The sequence below is a fragment of the Pristiophorus japonicus genome, chromosome 11 (genome assembly GCF_044704955.1).
Source record: "Pristiophorus japonicus isolate sPriJap1 chromosome 11, sPriJap1.hap1, whole genome shotgun sequence".
NCBI lineage: Eukaryota > Metazoa > Chordata > Chondrichthyes > Pristiophoridae > Pristiophorus > Pristiophorus japonicus.
Genome location: NC_091987.1, coordinates 19,695,547 through 19,715,664, shown reverse-complemented (window position 1 = coordinate 19,715,664; position 20,118 = coordinate 19,695,547). Strand labels below are relative to the sequence as shown.

At 48.1% G+C, this 20,118-nt stretch overlaps 1 protein-coding gene across 2 annotated transcripts in view; it reads left to right on the top strand.

The window, feature by feature from the left end:
* gbe1b (glucan (1,4-alpha-), branching enzyme 1b) overlaps window positions 1-20,118 on the top strand; it is a 641,317-nt gene that overhangs the window by 575,518 nt on the left and 45,681 nt on the right. For both annotated transcript variants that reach the window (XM_070893260.1, XM_070893261.1), the window contains exon 15: window positions 5,349-5,466. In XM_070893260.1, the coding sequence (XP_070749361.1) occupies window positions 5,349-5,466 (118 nt within the window). The remainder of the gene's footprint in view (window positions 1-5,348; window positions 5,467-20,118) is intronic.

Below are 20,118 nucleotides of genomic sequence, written 5' to 3'. Positions count from 1 at the left end.
CTGGAGGCTCAGAACATATTCAAGGCTGAGATCGCTAGATTTTTGGAGTCGATGGGAATCCAGGGATATAGAGATCGGGCGGGAAAGTGGAGTTGAGGTCGATTCTCAGCCATGATCTTATTAAATGGCGGAGCAGGCTCGAGGGGCCGTGTGGCCCACCCTGCTCCGAATTCTTGTTTTCTTATGTGGGCCATTTCAGAGGGCAGTTAAAGGTCAACCACTTTCCTGTTGGTCTGGAGTCACATATAGGCCAGACCGGATAAGGGCGGCAGATTTCCTTCCCTAAAGGGCATTTGTGAACCAGATGGGTTTTCACGACAATCCAACTGTGCTGATGCAGTTTGTTTTAATTCCAGATTTATTTAACTGAATTTATATTCCCCAGTTGCCATTGTGGGATTTGAACTCATCTCTCCACATCATTGATCTGGGCCTTTAGATCACGGATCCAGTGACGTAACCACTATGCTACCATACCCCATCTTTGATGGGATTGTATAAGGGAGGAATGTTAGCTGGGCCAGCAAGGGGACTCTCTGCTCGAATGAATATTGGCCATGGCATCTTTTATGGCAACCTGAGGGAGCAGACAGGGCCTCGGTTTAATGTCTCATCCAAAGGGACTGCCCCTCCGACAGTGCGGCGCTCCCTCAGTACTGCCCCTCCGACAGTGCGGCGCTCCCTCAGTACTGCCCCTCCGACAGTGCGGCGCTCCCTCAGTACTGCCCCTCCGACAGTGCGGCGCTCCCTCAGTACTGCCCCTCCGACAGTGCAGCGCTCCCTCAGTACTGCCCCTCCGACAGTGCGGCGCTCCCTCAGTACTGCCCCTCCGACAGTGCGGCGCTCCCTCAGTACTGCCCCTCCGACAGTGCGGCGCTCCCTCAGTACAGCCCCTCCGACAGTGCGGCGCTCCCTCAGTACTGCCCCTCCGACAGTGCGGCGCTCCCTCAGTACTGCCACTGGGAGTGTCGGCCTGGATTATGTGCTCAAGTCTCTGGAGTGGGGCTTGAACCCATGATCCTGAGAAACAAAAGCCGTCCTGCCGTGTTTCCTACATTACAACAGTGACTACACTTTAAAAAGTACTTAATTCACTGTGATGCACCTTGGAACGTCCAGTAGTCATGAAAGGTGCTATAGAAATGCAAATCTTTTTGTCTTTAAACTCGTTGGCGCCATTCCTTACTGAAGGAGGGGGGAAGTGAATCCTCTGCTGCTTCTTAAACAGCATCAATCTGAAAATAGTTTTGGCCACTTTATCTTTTGCTGGGTCTCTGCCCTGCACTTGCAGCATCAATGGTAATTTAATCCTGCTCAGCAGATGGCTGGATGAGGAAGTTGCTGAGCAATTTAACACTGTGAGATGTATTTTCTACTCTTAAGCATCTTGATCAGCGCTGATTGCTGTCTGCAGACAGCCACGGATAAACATAGCTCGGGTAATGTGTTGTTGTACCTGGATTTAACCTGCTGCAGTCAACACTTTCACAAGCTGCTCTTTATTTTGTTTTTGAAAGACTTTCTGCTTTTTTTCTAATCATTCACAGGGTGTGGGGTTGCTAACGAGGCCGGCATTTACAGGCTAGCCCTAGCACAACTGAGTGGCTCACTGGATCAGAGGGCGGTTAAAGAATAAACCGTGTTGGCGTAGGACTGGAGTCACATGTAGGCCCAGACCGGGTAGCGGCCATAAGCACATAAGAAATAGGCCCCTCGAGCCTGCTCCGCCATTCAATAAGATCATGGCTGATCCGATCATGGACTCAGCTCCACTTCCCTGCCCGCTCCCCATAACCCCTTTACTCCCTTATCATTCAAAAATCTGTCCATCTCCATCTTAAATATATTCAATGACCCAGCCTTCACAGCTCTCTGGGGCAGAGAATTCCACAGATATACAACCCTCAGAGAGAAGAAATTCCTCCTTATCTTAGTTTTAAATGGGCGACCCATTATTCTGAAATGATGCTTCCTAGTTCTAGATTCCCCACGAGGGGAAACATCCTCTCTGCATTTACCCTGTCAAGCCCCCCTCAGAATCTTATACATTTCAATAAGATCACCTCTCATTCTTCTAAACTCCAATGATTATAGGACAACCCCTTCATCTCAGGAATTAACCTAGTGAACCTTCTCTGAACTGCCTCCAATGCAGTAATCCTTAAATAAGGAGATCAAAACTGTACGCAGTATTCCTGGTGTGGCCTCACCAATACCCTGTACAGTTGTAGCCAGACTTCTCTGCTTTTATACTCCATCTCCTTTGCAATAAAGGCCAACGTTCCAGTTGTCTTCCTAATTACGTGCTGTGCCTGCATACTAACCTTTTGTGTTTCATGCACAAGAACCCCCAGGTCCCTCAGTACCACCGCATTTTGTAATCTCACCCAATTTAAATAATTTGTTTTTTTATTTTTCCTACCGAAGTGGATAACCTCACATTTTCCTACATTGTACTCCATCTGCCAAATTTTTGCCCACTCACTTAACCTGTCTATATCCCTTTGTGTAGATCCTTTGCGTCCTCCACACAACTTGCTTTCCCACCCATCTTTGTATCACCAGCAAATTTGGCTACATTACACTCGGTCCCTTCATCGAAGTCATTAATATAGGTTGTAAATAGTTGAGGCCCCAGCACCGATCTCTGTGGCACTCCACTAGTTACTGTTTGCCAACCTGAAAATTACCCATTTATCTCGACTCTCTGTTTTATGTTAGCTAGCCAATCCTCTATCCTTACTAACATATTACCCCCAACCCCGTGAGCTTTTATCTTGTGCAGTAACCTTTTATGTGGCACCTCATTGAATGCTTTCTGGAAATCCAAATACACCACATCCACTGGTTCCCCCTTATCCACCTGCCTGTACATCCTGAAAGAACTCGAGCAAATTTGTCAGACACAATTTTCCTTTCGTAAAACCATGCTGATTCACATTGTAATCCAAATTCTCATTGCAATTCATCACTTTTTATCTCTTTCTCTTGCCTCTACTTTGTGACGATCAGAATGTCTCCACACTGCATAACATCCATAACCGTTAAAGGTTAGCATTACTAATATTGAAACACTCCCAAGTCCACAACACCAGGAGTTAAAAGCAACTCCACATAAGGAGAATCTTATCAGAACGTATACCTCAGTAACTCAGTTGAAGAGCTGATTGCCTCACTTTTCCCACTCAGCTGACGAGATCAGTATAACTCCCTATACTGTTGTCTTATCAAAATTTTCTCCCTTGCATATATTTGCTACGGCACCAGCCGTAGCTGGAAACTAAGCCTGCCTTTGATTCTGTATCATACGGCACCAGCCCCTTGTTTGAAACTCGAATTGCAAAGGTAACGTTTTTCCCTCGATGTTTTTTTGTAGGATTTACCTGTTGTCATCGAAGCTACAGATCAGTGCTCCAATTCTCTCAAACATGGGACTGGCATGTCTCCAATTAACTTATCCCATTAAACAGGTGATTATTTCACAGTAACAACCTGCCGGCAATGTAAGGATCGGCCTCAGTACAAGAGTTCAGAGGCCACCATCTTCGAATTGCTGCACTACAATCTAAGAATCATACTGCTCCAATTAACAAACAACCGTTCAAGGTTAACATTACTGATACTGAAACACTCCACAGCAGACTTAGAGGAGCAGGAGGCCATTCAGCACCTCGAGCTTTTTCCGCTATTCGGTGAGATCGTGGCTGATCTGTAATTTAACTCCATCTACCTGCCTTAGTTCCATAACCCTTTGCCTAACAAAGATCCGTCAATCTCAGTTTTGAAATTTACAATTGACCCCCAGCCTCAACAGCTTTTTTGGGGGAGAGAGTTCCAGATTCCCACGGCCCTTTGTGTGAAGAAGTGCTTCCTGACATCACCCCTGAACGGCCTGGCTCTAATTTTAAGGTGACGCCCCCTTGTTCTGGCCTCCCCCCCCCCCCCCACCAGAGGGAATAGTTTCTCTCGCTCTACCCTATCGAATCCTTCAATTATCGTAAACCCCTCGATTAGATCCCCCCCTCAATCTTTTACACTCGAGGGAACACAAGCCCAGTCTGTGCAACGTGCCCTCATAATTTAACCCTTTTATCCCCGGGGTATTGTTCTGGTGAATCTGCGCTGCTCCCCATCCGAGACCGATATATCCTCCCTGGGGCATGGGGCCAGGACTGGACGCAGTTACTCCCCATAGGGGTCTGACCAGAGCTGTGTACAACTGTAGCATAACTCCCTCCTTCTGTATTTCACCCCTCGTGATAAAGGCCAACATTCCATTCGCCCTTTAAATTATATTTTGTTCCTGTCCACGAGCTTTCAGTGATTTCTGTACTTGGGCCCTGAATCCCTCTGCTCCTCCACAGTTCCCAGCTTCTCCCCATTTAGGTATCTACCCTATCAACTCCTTTAATCATCAAACACCTCAATTAGATCCCCTCTTAATCTTCTACACTCAGAGATACAAGCCCAGACTTTGCAACCTGTCCTTATAATTTAACCCTTTTAGCCTCCGGTATCGCTCTGACCACTGGTACTCTGATTAACCCTTTCTTTACACTCCGTGCAGTAAATTACAATATTCACGGAGGCAGGGCTGCGTTGGATGGCTTGTAGCAGCCGTCAGTGTACGATTTGCAGCCACTGCTGACCTGATCCAAGTGCCCGTCCTCCACATGGGAAGGAATCTAGACAGCGAGGGTCCATAGGCCAGTCGACTATGATGGAGCACCACAGCTGAACCCAGTCGTGATACTGTCCTTACTCCGAATTCGCACGCACCTTTCCAGCAAAGGGTGAGTGAACCCTGGCTGTTTCTCCACCTGCCCACCCAGTCCAGGGGCTGTGAGGAGCTTATAAGCGATTGAAAAGAGAAGGCAGAGAGGTGATCTGATAAAGGTCTTTAAAATTATGAAGGAGTTTGATAAGGTAAACGTAGATAAGATGTTTCCACTTGTGGGGGAGACCAGAACTAGGGGCCATCAATATAAGACATTCACTGATAAATCCAAAGGGGAATTCAGGAGAAACTTCTTTACCCAGAGAGTGATGAGAGCTGGTTAAGATAAACAGCATAGATGTATTTAAGGGGAAGCTGGATAAACACACGAGGGAGAAAGGAATAGAAGGATATGGTGATAGGGTGAGATGAAGAGGGGTGGGAGGAGGCTTGTGGAGCACAAACACTGGTGGACTTGTTGGCCCGAATGGCCTGTTTCTGTGCTGTAAATTCGACGTATATACACACTGGGATTTGTTAGTGTAAGTGATTGAGCTGTGTGCACACTTGGATAATTTTGAGAGCGCTTATTATGAGTCTGGTTGTTTTTCTCCTTAATCAGTTTATCCAGATATCGTATAGTGCTGGACACTGACGCAGAAGCCTATGGTGGTCACGGTCGATTAACCCACAACACGGACTACTTCACAGATCCCCAAAACCAGAACAATCGGCCCAACTCCATACAGGTAAGTACAGCGAACAGTCATCGGGAGGATTTCACTAAAGTGGGAGTGTCAACGTACGAAAGTGATTAGCAACAAAAGACCAGTTGGTCACCAAGCCTGCCCCCACACTCGCCATGTCTAGACACTGCCCCATGATGGTCTGGGGTGGAATGTCTAGACACTGCCCCATGATGGTCTGGGGTGGAATGTCTCGACACTTGCCCCATGATGGTCTGGGGTGGAATGTCTAGACACTTGCCCCATGATGGTCTGGGGTGGAATGTCTAGACACTTGTCCCATGATGGTCTGGGGTGGAATGTCTAGACACTTGCCCCATGATGGTCTGGGGTGGAATGTCTAGACACTTGCCCCATGATGGTCTGGGGTGGAATGTCTAGACACTTGCCCCATGATGGTCTGGGGTGGAATGTCTAGACACTTGCCCCATGATGGTCTGGGGTGGAATGTCTAGACACTTGCCCCATGATGGTCTGGGGTGGCATGTCTCGACACTTGCCCCATGATGGTCTGGGGTGGCATGTCTAGACACCTCCCCATGATGGTCTGGGGTGGCATGTCTAGACACCTCCCCATGATGGTCTGGGGTGGCATGTCTAGACACCTCCCCATGATGGTCTGGGGTGGCATGTCTAGACACCTCCCCATGATGGTCTGGGGTGGCATGTCTAGACACCTCCCCATGATGGTCTGGGGTGGCATGTCTAGACACTTGCCCCATGATGGTCTGGGGTGGCATGTCTAGACACCTCCCCATGATGGTCTGGGGTGGCATGTCTAGACACCTCCCCATGATGGTCTGGGGTGGCATGTCTAGACACCTCCCCATGATGGTCTGGGGTGGCATGTCTAGACACTTGCCCCATGATGGTCTGGGGTGGAATGTCTAGACACTTGCCCCATGATGGTCTGGGGTGGCATGTCTCGACACTTGCCCCATGATGGCTGGGGCAACGTGTCTATTCACTTCCCACCGCAGCCATATAATCCCCTGGGAGAGGCAAAAATAGGAGAAAAGGCCCAGGGCCAATCGAAGGAAAAACTACTCTGTAACAATTCTCTCCTGCTCCCAGACCAGGAGGTTGGTCGCACCATGCGTTCTGTCAATTCGATATGATGTGAACCGGTCCAGCTCCCTCTTGAAGCCATACTGGGGCCGACATGACCCCCGACCGAATGGGGGTGCACCCAGCGACCTTGAAGATTTTTCTCTGCCCCATCCACGGGGTGGCGAATGGAGCCAAGTTCAGCACTTGGTATTTTTTTGTTGTTGCAGGCGATGAAGTTGGTGTGGAAACGAGCGGGGCGGGCGGACATCAGTCGGTGTCATCAGCCCCGCACTGACGTGTCACGACGTCCCTCCCCTTCAGTTAAAGGGGAGGGCCGCTGCGAACTCTGCAGCCACGTTAGTGGCAAACACTGGGCCACCAAGCAGGGTTTCGGCTGGGCCAGCGGTCCGGCACCCAGGAGCGGGGACCCAACCCGTGGCCGACCTTGGAGCCGGCCGACAATTAAAATAAAATGGCGGCCGCGGCAGCGGGCCCTCCCCTTTAAGGGCGGACGCGCCGCCCAGCCACACGCAGCTTCCCGCCGGGGAAAGCTGTCGGGGGCAGCAAGCGGCGGCCGAACCGCTCCCGGCGGGGCAGGAAGGGGGTCACCGTCGGTCGGTGAGGGGTCAGCGGGGCGGGAACACTGGTGGGGCAGGAACGCCCACCGCCCCCAAAATAAATGAGGGCAATATCACGATTTACGCCGACTGCGCTGACCTCCTCTTTGAGACCCTGACGGTTCTTTAAAAAAAATGGTCAATTTTGGCCCCACTGTGTCCAAAGTGGATTTGCTTAAAGTATGTCAGTTATGTAAAAAGGCACTGTAGCACTTTGGCTGATAGATGTTGTTCTCATTTGAAGGAAGAAGTTGTATTTATGTAGTATCTTCCACGTTCTCAAGGCACCAGAATGGTTTTACAGTACTCTATAGGTCCTGGGGCAGGACATCACCGCCAGGCTGATAACCCACATGGTGTCACAAAGCACAGCCATAAATATATAAAACACTTTGCCCACCTTCCTTTCTCTGACAGTCACCACTCCCTCTTTGTCTTGGTGCCTTGAGTCCTTATTGTGAACGATTCTTTGTCTCAGTTGCCCATTTTATATCGTACGCGCCATTCGTGATGTATCGGTGGTGTGACGAAACACTGTCTATTAATTACAAGTGCTTCTATACTTCTATATACTCACAAGTAGGATACCCCTTGGGGGCTTTAAACTGCTCCAATCCAGGAGAGTTCTCGGAGCTAAATGCCAACAAGCTACTGAAAATGGCTCATATTTATACACCTGGAGGGTCAGTTCCGAAGCAACGCCAGGTGACTTGCTCTGAACCTGTTAATTCCGGGCCATTGTCAGGTGATCCTTGTGTCAGATGCTCTTTCATTATAAAGGGCAGTGTTGCACCACAGCTACTTCATTCTGGCTGGAATGTGGGGGGTCTCGATGATGAATTAACCTTGCACCATTATTACCATTCTCTCTTTTCACAGGATAAAAAAGACTTGCATTTATATAGCATCTTTCAGGACATCCCAAAGCAATTTACTTTTTGAAGTGTTGTCACTGTTGCAACGTATAGAAATGTGGCAGCCAATTTGCGCATAGCAAGATCCCACAAACAGCAATGTGATACTGACCTGATAATCTGTTTTTACTGATGTTGGTTGAGGGGTAAATATTGGCCAGGACTCCCCTGCTCTTCGAATAGTGCCATGGCATCTTTTACATCTGCCTGAGAGGGCAGACGGGGCCTCCGTTTACGTCTCATTCGAAAAACGGCACCTCCGACAGTGCAGCATTCCCTCAGTACTGACACTGGGAGTGTCAGCCTGGATTATGTGCTGAAGTCTCTGGAATAGGAGTGAACCCACGACCGACTGACTCAGTGTGTTACCCACTGAGACACAGCAGACAACAGGATATTAACACTCCAGTCCGGACACCTGTCTCCAAACTAGGACATCTTTACACCGATCCTTTGATGAATTCTGCCCTAAACTCTGCATGACCACCTCTTGCTCACCTTACAAAATCCTAATGACCTCATTTAAAACAATGTTAGTCTCTATCACACAGAATAAATTCATATATAGATATTATTACTGACCTCTGCATTGTTAAACTATTCTGAGCAACATATCTTGCGGCTTCCTCCTTTACTGTAGCTCTGTATGCTAATTATCCCGTGATGCCCTTTACCTTGCCAAGCTATTGTTCTATTATGTTATACATTCTCCTACTCCTATTTTTGGTGAAATCAGCTGTTAGAAGACTGAGCGAACAGTCTACGGTGAATTAGGGTCTCCTACTCTCGTCCATAAGTGCCTGGTCCCTGCTCTCTGCCGTTGGACTGCCGAGATCAATAATTCTCCAGTTAGCGGCTGTTGAAGTCTCAACGCACCAGATAAAAACGCAAGTAATAGGAGCAGGAGTAGGCCACCTGGCCCCTCGAGCCTGCTCCACCATTCAATACGATCATGGCTGATCTGATCATGGACTCAGCTCCACTTCCCTGACCGCTCCTCATAATACAGATGCGGAGAGTATGTTTCCACTGATGGGGGAGACTCGAACTAGAGGGCATGATCTTAGAATAAGGAGCCGCCCATTTAAAACAGTGATGAAGAGGAATTTCTTCTCTCAGAGAGCTGTGGAGGCTGGGTCATTGAATAAATTTAAGACCGAGATAGACAGTTTCTTAACTGATAAGGAAATAAAAGGTTATGGGAAGCGGACGGGGAAATGGACCTGAGTGCATGATCAGATCAGCCATGATCATATTAAATGACAGAGCAGGCTCGAGGGGCCGTATGGTCTATTCCTGCTCCTATTTCTTATCTTTTTTTTTTAAACCCTTATCGCTCAAAAATCTATCTATCTCCACCTTAAATATATTCAATGACCCAGCCTCCACAACTCTTGGGCAGAGAATTCCACAGATTTAAAACCCTCTGAGAGAAGAAATTCCTCCTCCTCTCAGTTTTAAATGGAAGGCCCCATATTTTGAAACTATGCTCCCTAGTTCTAGATTCCCCCATGAATGGAACCATCCTCTCTGCATCCACCTTGTCGAGCCCCCTTATTATTTTATATGTTTCGATAAGATCACCCCTCATTCTTCTGAACTCCAATGAGTATAGGCCCAACTTACTCAACCTTTCCTCATAAGTCAACCCCTTCATCTCAGAAATCCACCGAGTAAACCTTCTCTGAACTGCCTCCAATGCAAGTGTATCCATCCTTAAATACAGAGACCAAAACTGTACGGAGTACTCCAGGTGTAGCCTCACCAATACCCTGTACAGTTGTAGCAGGACTTCTCTGCTTTTATACTCTATCCCCCTTGCAATAAAGGCCAACATTCCATTGGCCATCCTGACCACTTGCTGTACCTGCATGCTAACCTTTTGTGTTTCATGCACAAGGACCCCCAGGTCCCTCTGTACTGCAGTATTTTGTAATTTTTGTAATTTTTCTCCATTTAAACAATAAATTGCTTTTTTATTTTTCCTGCCAAAGTAGATAACCTCACATTTTCCTACATTATACTCCATCCGCCAAATTTTTTCCCACTCACTTAGCCTGTTTCTATCCCTTTGCAGATTTTTTGTGTCCTCCTCGCAACTTGCTTTCTCACCCATCTTTGTATCATCAGCAAACTTGGCTACATTACACTCGGTCCCTTCATTCAGCAAGATAATGACTGATCTTCTACCTCAACTCCACTTTCCCACACAATCTCTATTTCCCTTGATTTCCTTTGGTGCCCAAGAATCTTTCGAATTAAATACACAACGACTGAGCCTCCACAGCCCGCTGGTGTAGAAAATTCCAAAGATTCACCACCCTCTGAGTGAAGAAAGAAATTTCTCCTCATCTCCATCCTAAATGGCCAATCCCTTATCCTGACTCTGTGCTCCCTCGATCTCGACTCTCCAGCCCGGGGGAACAACCTCTCAGCATACGTCCTGTCAAGCCCTCTCAGAATCTTATTTGTTTGTTCAAACTCCTGCTTGTTTGCTGGAGGCAGCCCACCAGAGCTGCCTGTCTGTGCTGTGAACGCTCCCTTCCTGCAGTCCAACCTTGAAATGGAGCCACGAATTTGACACTGCTCTCCAGTCTAAAAAAGAAAAAAAATGACAAGCACTTGGAAATCTGCACTAAAAAGACAAAATGCTGGAGGTGTGGAGCCAGCCTCTGTAAAGAGAGAGGCAGGTTAATGTTTCAAGTGTGTACCTTCATCAGGACGCAGGCCAGGCATTCTGCCGGAGCTGTGGCTCTGTGGCTCACCATTTGACTTCCCACTCTGCCCTCTCCACTTTCAGCCTGCTACCCTGTTCCAATCTGGAATAGCATCTTCTCTTTCCCCTGGGCATTCTGCAGCCCTCTGGTCTGAACACTGACTTCAGTAACTTTCAAACTCGCAAGAACATAAGAAATAGGAGCAGGAGTAGGCTATTCGGCCCCTCGAGCCTGCTCCGCCATTCAATAAGATCATGGCTGATCTTCTCCCTTAACTCCACTTTCCTGCACTATCCCCATATCCTTTGATTCCCTTAATATCCAAAAATATATTGCTCGCTGTCTTGAATATACTCAACGACTGAGTCCACACTCTCTGAGTGAAGAAGCTTCTCCTCATCTCACCCCTTATCCTGAGATTGTGACCCCTGGTTCTAGACTCCCCAGCCCGGGGGGAAACATCCTCCCTGCATCTACCTTGCCAAGCCCTGTAAGAATTTTGTATGTTTCAATAAGATCACCTCTCGTTCTTCTAAACTCCAGAGAATATCGGCCTAGTCTACTCAATCCTTCCTCATAGGACAATCCCCCCATCCCAGGAATCAGTGAACCTTAATTGCACTCCCTCTATGGCAAATATATCCTTCCTTAGGGAAGGAGACCAAAACTGTACGCAATATATCATGTATTCAACCAACATTGTAACCCATGTATGAACTGACCTAAGTTGTACACTGAGAACAATGACCACTAGGTGGTGAACTTGTGGGAGACACTCCTAACCGAGACCTTCAGATATAAAAGGGGAAGCTCCACCCACTTCCTGCACTTGAGTGCTATGAAATAAAGGACAGGTCACAGACTGACCTCTCAAGCATGGGCCTCATGTGCATTTATACTGTATAGTAAGGACGTATCAATGGCGACAAGAAACTGGGATTTAAACCACGCGAGCATGGCCACTAGCAATAACGGGCAGTCAGGGACGATCGACTGGCAAGGGACCTTTTGCTTCAAACCGCAGCTCATGCTGGAGGCGTGGAGGCACATATCAGCCGGAGTTTGCAGAGGTGAGCAAAATACCTGCAGAAATTGCAGAAATGAACGCTGGGGAAAATCGCTGGAAGCTGAAGTTCAGCGAGTTCATGTGGAGCATGTATACAGTTCATACACCAGGACGCCACCGATAATGATGAACGTGCTCCTCAATGGCATCCCAGTATCAATGGAGCTAGACACGGCGGGCCAGCCAGTCCCTGATGGGTATCAAACAGTTCGAAAAGTTGTGGGCGTCCAAGGCCAGGAGGCCAAAATTATCGCGATTGACGCACAGCTATGGACTTACACAAAGCAGAACATTCCGGTGCTAGGCAGCGCCACGGTAGTCGTGACCCACAAAGATTCGGAGAACAGACTGCCACTCTGGATTGTCCCAGGGGACGGTCCCGCACTACTGGGGAGGAGTTGGCTTGCTGTCATGAACTGGAAATGGAGCGATGTCAATGCAATTTCCTCTGTGGAGCGAGTATCATGCTCACAGGTCCTGGACAAATTTTACTCATTATTTCAACCCGGCATTGGCACTTTCATGGGGGCCAAGGTAGTGATTCACATAAACCCGGACACCAGGCCAGTACACCACAAGGCCAGAGCGGTGCCGTACGTGATGCGGGAAAAGATAGAAGGCGAATTGGACCGCCTGCTGAGGGAAGGCATCATCTCGCCAGTCGAATTCAGTGACTGGGCGAGCCCGATTGTGCCGGTGCTCAAGGCGGATGGGTCGGTCAGGATATGTGGCGATTACAAGGCCACCATCAATCGGATGTCACTCCAAGACCAGTACCCGCTACCGAGAGCGGAGGACCTCTTTGAGACGCTATCCGGTGGCAAACTTTTTTCAAAATTGGACTTGACCTCAGCTTACATAACCCAGGAGCTGGCGAGTGAGTCGAAGAAGCTGACCACCATCACGCCACACAAGGGGTTGTTTGAGTACAACAGATGTCCGTTCGGGATTCGCTCGGTCACCGCGATCTTCCAACGAAATATGGAAAGCCGCCTCAAGTCAATTCCAGGGACGGTGGTTTTTCAGGACGACATCCTCATTACGGGTTACGATACTGAAGAACACCTCCACAACCTGGAGGAGATGCTACTCAGACTGGACTGGGTAGGGCTGCGACTGAAAAAGGCAAAGTGCGTCTTCCTAGCTCCAGAGGTAGAATTCCTGGGGATGAGGGTAGCAGCAGACGGGATCAGCCCTACTGCGTCCAAGACGGAAGCGATCCAGAGAGCACCCAGACCCCGTAACACGACGGAGCTGTGTTCATTCCTGGGGCTCCTGAACTATTTTGGTAACTTTCTTCCCAAATTGAGCACGTTGCTAGAGCCGGTACATGTGCTCCTACGCAAAGGTCGTGAATGGGTCTGGGGGGACAGCCAGGAAAGGGCCTTTAATAGAGCACGCAAATTTTTATGTTCCAACAATCTGTTAACGCTATATGACCCATGTAAGAAACTTGTGTTAACGTGCGATGTGTCGTCCTATGGTGTCGGGTGTGTGTTGCAGCATGTCAATGCCAAGGGTCAGTTACAGCCGGTAGCTAATGCCTCCAGAAGTCTGTCCCAGGCAGAAAGGGGCTACGGGATGGTAGAAAAGGAGGTGCTCGCATGTGTATATGTGGTAAAGAAAATGCACCAATACCTGTTCGGCAGGAAATTTGAGCTGGAGACAGATCACAAACCCCTAACGTCCCATTTGGCCGACAACAAGGCCATAAATGCAAACGCATCGGCCCGCATACAGAGGTGGGCACTCACGTTGGCCGCCTATGACTGCACAATTCGGCACAGACCGAGCACCGAAAACTGCACCGATGCACTCAGCAGGCTCCCACTAGCCACCACTGAGGGGGCTACCGAGCATGCTGCTGAGATGGTCATGGCTGTTGAAGCTTTTGGAAGCAAAGGCTCACCCGTGACAGCCCGTCAGATTAAAGTCTGGACAAATAGAGACCCGCTATTGTCTCTAGTCAAGAAATGTGTCCTGAATGGGGACTGGGCAGCCACGTACAGGGCATGCCCTGAGGAATTTAAACCATTTCACAGGCGCAGGGATGAACTCTCAATTCAGGCCGATTGCCTACTGTGGGGAAACCGCATTGTCATGCCCCAGATGGGCAGAGAGGTGTTCATCAGAGAACTCCACAATGGGCACCCGGGTATTGTCACGATGAAGGCAATTGCCAGATCACACGTTTGGTGGCCAGGGATAGACGCAGATCTGGAACTTTGTGTTTGCAGGTGCAACACGTGTGCCCAGCTGGGCAATGCGCCCAGGGAAGCCCCCCTTAGCCCCTGGCCATGGCCGCCAAGCCTTGGTCACGCATCCATGTGGACTACGCAGGTCCTTTCATGGGGAAAATGTTTTTGGTTGTAGTAGACGCCTACTCCAAATGGATCGAGTGTGACATTCTCAATTCAAGCACATCCTCTGCCACGGTAGAAAGCCTACGGGCAATGTTCGCCGCTCACGGTCTACCGGACATCTTGGTCAGCGACAATGGCCCGTGCTTCACAAGCACTGAATTCTAGGACTTCATGGCAGGCAATGGAATTAACCATGTTAGAACGGCACCGTTCAAGCCGGCCTCAAACGGCCAGGCAGAACGAGCAGTGCAGATAATCAAACAGGGGATGCTCAGAATCCAAGGGGGTTCCCTACAATGCCGCTTATCACGCCTCCTGTTGGCCTATAGATCCCGACCACACTCGCTCACAGGGGTTCCACCCGCAGAGCTGCTAATGAAAAGGACGCTCAAAACCCGGTTAACCCTTATACACCCCACCATGAAAGAAATTGTCGAGAGCAGGCACCAGTCACAATATGACTACCATGACAGGAATGCGAGGGCGCGATGTATTGATGTAAATTACCCTGTTTTTGTCCTCAACTACACTGCAGGGCCCAAATGGCTCGCAGGCACTGTGGTTGCCAAAGAGGGAAATAGGATTCTGGTAGTTAAACTTACCAATGGACAAATCTGCTGCAAACATGTGGATCAAACAAAAAGGAGGTTCAGCACCCCCATAAAAGAAGCAGAGGAAGAACACGATATAGAGTTCACTCCTCCACAGGTGACCGAACATAGGAACCAAAGGGAGGAGAGCCCAATCACTGTAGGCAGTCTGGACAGGCCTGAGGCACCGCAAACAGCAGACACTCAGGCCAGTGCCCAACAACCGGAGCCCCAACTCAGGCGCTCTACAAGGGAGCGTAAATCACTAGAGAGACTCAACCTGTGATCCCAATAAGACTTGGGGGGGGGGGGGGGGGGGGGGTGATGTCATGTATTCAACCAGCATTGTAACCCATGTATAAACTGACCTAAGTTGTACACTGAGAACAATGACCACTAGGTGGTGAACTCCTAACCTAGACCTTCAGATATAAAAGGGGAAGCTCCACCCACTTCCTGCACTTGAGTGCTATGAAATAAAGGACAGGTCACAGACTGACCACCTCTCAAGCATGGGCCTCGTGTGCATTTATACTGTATAGTAAGGACGTATCACAATACTCCAGGTGTGGTCTCACCAGGGCCCTGTATAGTTGCAGGAAGATGTCTTTACTCTTATACTCAAATCCTCCTTTAATAAAGGCCAACATGCTTTCCTAATTGCTTGCTGTACCTGCATGTTAACTTTGTGTACAAGGACAACCAGCTCCTCTGGACACTAACATTTCTCAATCTCTCACCATTTAAAAAATACTCTGCTTTTCCTTTTTTCCTACCAAAGTGCTTAACTTCACATTTCTCCACATTATAATGCATTTGCCATGTTCTTGCCCACTCACTTACAACATAGGATATACAACACAGAAACAGGCTCTACTTGTTTATGGTCCACTCGAGCCTCCTCCCATCTTTCCTCATCTAACACTATCAGCATAACCCTCTATTCCTCTGCCCCTCATATGTTCATCCAGCCTCCCCTTAAATGCATTGATACCATTCGCTTCAACCACTCCCTGTGGGAGCGAGTTCCACATTCTCACCACTCTCTGGGTAAAGAAGTTTCTCCTGAATTCCCCATTGGATTTATTAGTGACTATCTTATATTGATGGCCTCTGGTTATGCTCGTCCTCACAAGTGAAAACATTCTCTCTGTATCCACTCTTATCAAAACTTTTCATAATTTTAAAGACCTCTATTAGGTTACCCCTCAGCCTTTTTTTTTCCAAGAGAAAGGAGATATTTCATAACTTGCAACAAAAATATATCCCAATGAGAAGGAAAGACTTTAAGGGAGAACCATCCGTGGGTAACTAAGGAAATAAAAGATGTTATTAAATTGAAAACAATGACATCTAAAGTAGCCAAGATTAGTGGGAGGCCAGAGGATTGGGAAACTTTTAAAATACAGCAAAGGACGACTAAAAAAATAATAGAAGGAAGATAGATTATGAGAGTAAACTAGCAAAAAATATAAAAACGGATAGTAAGAGTTTCTACAGATACATAAAAAGGAAGAGCGTGGCTAAAGTAAATGTTGGTTCCTTAGAGGACTGGGGAATGAATAATGGGGAACAGGGAAATGGCAAAGACTTTGAACAAATATTTTGTATCGGTCTTCATGGTAGAAGACATTAAAAGCATTCCAATAATAGATAATCAAGGGGCCATCAGGGCCTGCCCATTTAAAACAGATGAGGAGCAATTTCTTAGAGGGTTGTAAATCTGTGGAATTCGCTACCTCAGAGAGCTGTGGAAGCTGGGACATTGAATAAATAGAAAAATAAATAGAAAATAGACAATTTCTTAAATGATAAGGCGTTATGGGGAGTGGGCAGGGAAGTGGAGCTGAGTCCATGATCAGATCAGCCTTGATCTTATTAAATGGCGGAGCAGGCTCGAGGGGCCATATGGCCAACTCCTGTTCCTATCTCTTACTTTCGTAAATGTGAAGTTATCCACTTTGGTAGGAAAAATATAAGGACAAAGTATTATTTAAATGGTGATGGCTTGGAAAGTGTCGATGTACAGAGGGACCTGGGTGTCCTTGTACGTGTAGCAAGCAGTTAGGAAGGCAAATGGTACGTTGGCAAGAGGATTTGAGTACAGGTGCAAGGATGTCTTACTACAGTTATACAGGGCCTTGGTGAGACCACACCTTGAGTATTGTGTGCAGTTTTGGTCTCCTTACCCAAGAAAGGATATACTTGCCATAGAAGGAAGTGCAGCGAAGGTTCACCAGACTGATTCCTGGGATGGCAGGACTGTTGTAAGAGGAGAGATTGGGTTGACTAGGCCTGTATTCACTAGAGTTTAGAAGAATGAGAGGGGATCTCACTGAAAGGTATAAAATTCTGACTGGGTTGGATAGACTGGATACGGGCAGCATGTTTCCCCTAATTGAGAAGTCTAGGACAAGGGGTCACAGTCTCAGGATACGGGTCGGAAATTTAGGACCGAGATGAGGAGAAATGTTTTCACTCAGAGGGTGGTGAACCTGCGGAATTTTCTACCACAGAAGGCTGTGGAGGCCAAGTCACTGAATATATTTAATAGAGAGATAAATAGATTTCTAGAAACAAAAGGCATCAAAGGGGTATGGGGAAAAAGCAGGAATATGGTGTTGAGATAGCGGATCAGCCATGATCATATTGAATGGCGGTGCAGACTCGAAGGGCCGAATGGCCTACTCCTGCTCCTATTTTCTATGTTTCTATCAATGACTTAGATGAGGGGACTGAGTAATATATCCAAGTTTTCTTATGATACAAAGCTAGGTGAGACAGTAAGTTGTGAGAAGGATGCAAAGAGGCTGGAAAGGGTTGTAGAGAGGTTATAAAAACTGACTGCAAAAGCTTCTATAGATATGTGAAGAGAAAAAGATTAGTGAAGACAAACGTAGGTCCCTTGCAGTCAGATTCAGGTGAATTTATAATGGGGAACAAAGAAATGGCAGACCAGTTGAACAAATACTTTGGTTCTGTCTTCACGAAGGAAGACACAAATAACCTTCCAGAAGTACTAGGGGACCGAGAGTCTAGTGAGAAGGAGGAACTGAAGGAAATCCTTATTAGTCAGGAAATTGTGTTAGGGAAATTGATGGGATTGAAGGCCGATAGATCCCCGGGGCCTGATAGTCTGCATCCCAGAGTACTTAAGGAAGCGGCCATAGAAATAGTGGATGCATTGATCATTTTCCAACAGTCTAATCGATTCTGGATCAGTTCCTATGGACTGGAGGGTAGCTAATGTAACACCACTTTTTAAAAAAGGAGGGAGAGAAAACCGGGAATTATAGACCGGTTAGCCTGACATTGGTGGCGGGGAAAATGTTGGAATCAATTATTAAAGATGAAATAGCAGCGCATTTGGAAAGCAGTGACAGGATCGGTCCAAGTCAGTATGGATTTATGAAAGGGAAATCATGCTTGACAAATCTTCTGGAATTTTTTGAGGATGTGACTAGTAGAGTGGACAAGGGAGAATCAGTGGATGTGGTGTTTTTGGACTTTCAAAAGGCTTTTGAAAGGTCCCACACAAGAGATTGGTGTGCAAAATCAAAGTACATGGTATTGGGGGTAATGTATTGACGTGGATAGAGAACTGGTTGGCAGACAGGAAGCAGATAGTCGGGATAAACGGCCCCTTTTCAGAATGGCAGGTAGTGACTAGTGGGGTGCCGCAGGGCTCAGTACGCTGGGACCCCAGCTCTTTACAATATACATTAATGATTTAGATGAAGGAATTGAGTGTAATATCTCCACGTTTGCAGATGACGCTAAGCTGGGTGGCGGTGTGAGCTGTGAGGAGGACGCTAAAAGGCTGCAGGGTGACTTGGACAGGTTAGGTGAGTGGGCAAATGCATGGAAGATGCAGTATAATGTGTATAAATGTGAGGTTATCCACTTTGGTGGCAAAAACACGAAGACAGAATATTATCTGGATGGCAGCAGATTAGGAAAAGGGGAGATGCAACGAGACCTGGGTGTCATGGTTCATCAGTCATTGAAAGTTGGCATGCAGGTACAGCAGGCGGTGAAGAAGGCAAATGGTATGTTGGCCTTCATAGCTAGGGGATTTGAGTATAGGAACAGGGAGGCCTTACTGCAGTTGTACAGGGCCTTGGTGAGGCCTCACCTGAAATATTGTGTTCAGTTTTGGTCTCCTAATCTGAGGAAGGACGTTCTTGCTACTGAGGGAGTGCAGCGAAGATTCACCAGACTGATTCCCGGGATGGCTGGACTGACATATGAGGAGAGACTGGATTGACTGGGCCTTTATACATTGGAGTTTAGAAGGATGAGAGGGGATCTCATAGAAAGATATAAAATTCTAACGGGACTGGATAGATTAGATGCGGGCAGAATGTTGGGTAAGTCCAGAACCAGGGGAACACAGTCTAAGGATAAGGGGTAGGCCATTTAGGACTGAGATGAGGAGAAAACTTCTTCACTTAGAGAGTTGTTAAACCTGTGGAATTCCCTGCTGCAGAGCGTTGTTGATGCCAGTTCATTGGATATATTCAAGAGGGAGTTAGATATGGCCCTTACGGCTAAAGAGATCAAGGGGTACTGAGGTGAATGATCAGCCATGATCTTATTGAATGGTGTGCAGGCTCGAAGGGCCGAATGACCTACTCCTGCACCTATTTTCTATGTTTCTATGTTAAGTGAGTGGGCAAGAATGGCAGGAGGAATATCAGTCCCAAGTTTCCACACGATAAAAAATGGGCGCCCCTCCGAGCTGGGCGCCCGTTTTTTGCGCCTAAAACGGCGCCTAAAAAAAAACTTGCGATTCTGGAGCGTTCTGCAGCTCCTTGTCTGCCTGGCGCGGCGCCCAGGGGGGCGGAGCCTACACTCGCGCCGATTTTGTAAGTGGGAGGGGGCGGGTACTATTTAAATTAGTTTATTTCCTGCCGGCAACGCTGTGCGTGCGCGTTGGAGCGTTCGCGCATGCTCAGTGTGAAAAAAACATTGGCACTCGGCCATTTTTGTAGTTCTTGGTAGCTGTTTAATTTTTGAACATTTTTTAATAAAAGCACATTGCCATCAGCACTTGCAGCCTTCTCACTGTCTCCTTCCCCCCCCCCCTCCCCCCCCCCCCCCTCCGCGGAAGAACGGGCCCCCCCCCCCGCGGGAAAGAACGGGGCACCTCCTCTCTTCCCCCCCCCCCCCCCCCCCTCCGCGGGAAAGAACAGGTGCCTCCTCCGCCGCCCCCCCCACCGTGGGAAAGAACGGGCGCCTCCTCTCTCCCCCCCCCCCCCCCCCCCCACCGTGGGAAAGAACGGGCGCCTCCTCTCTCCCCCCCCCCCCCCCCCACCGTGGAAAGAACGGGCGCCTC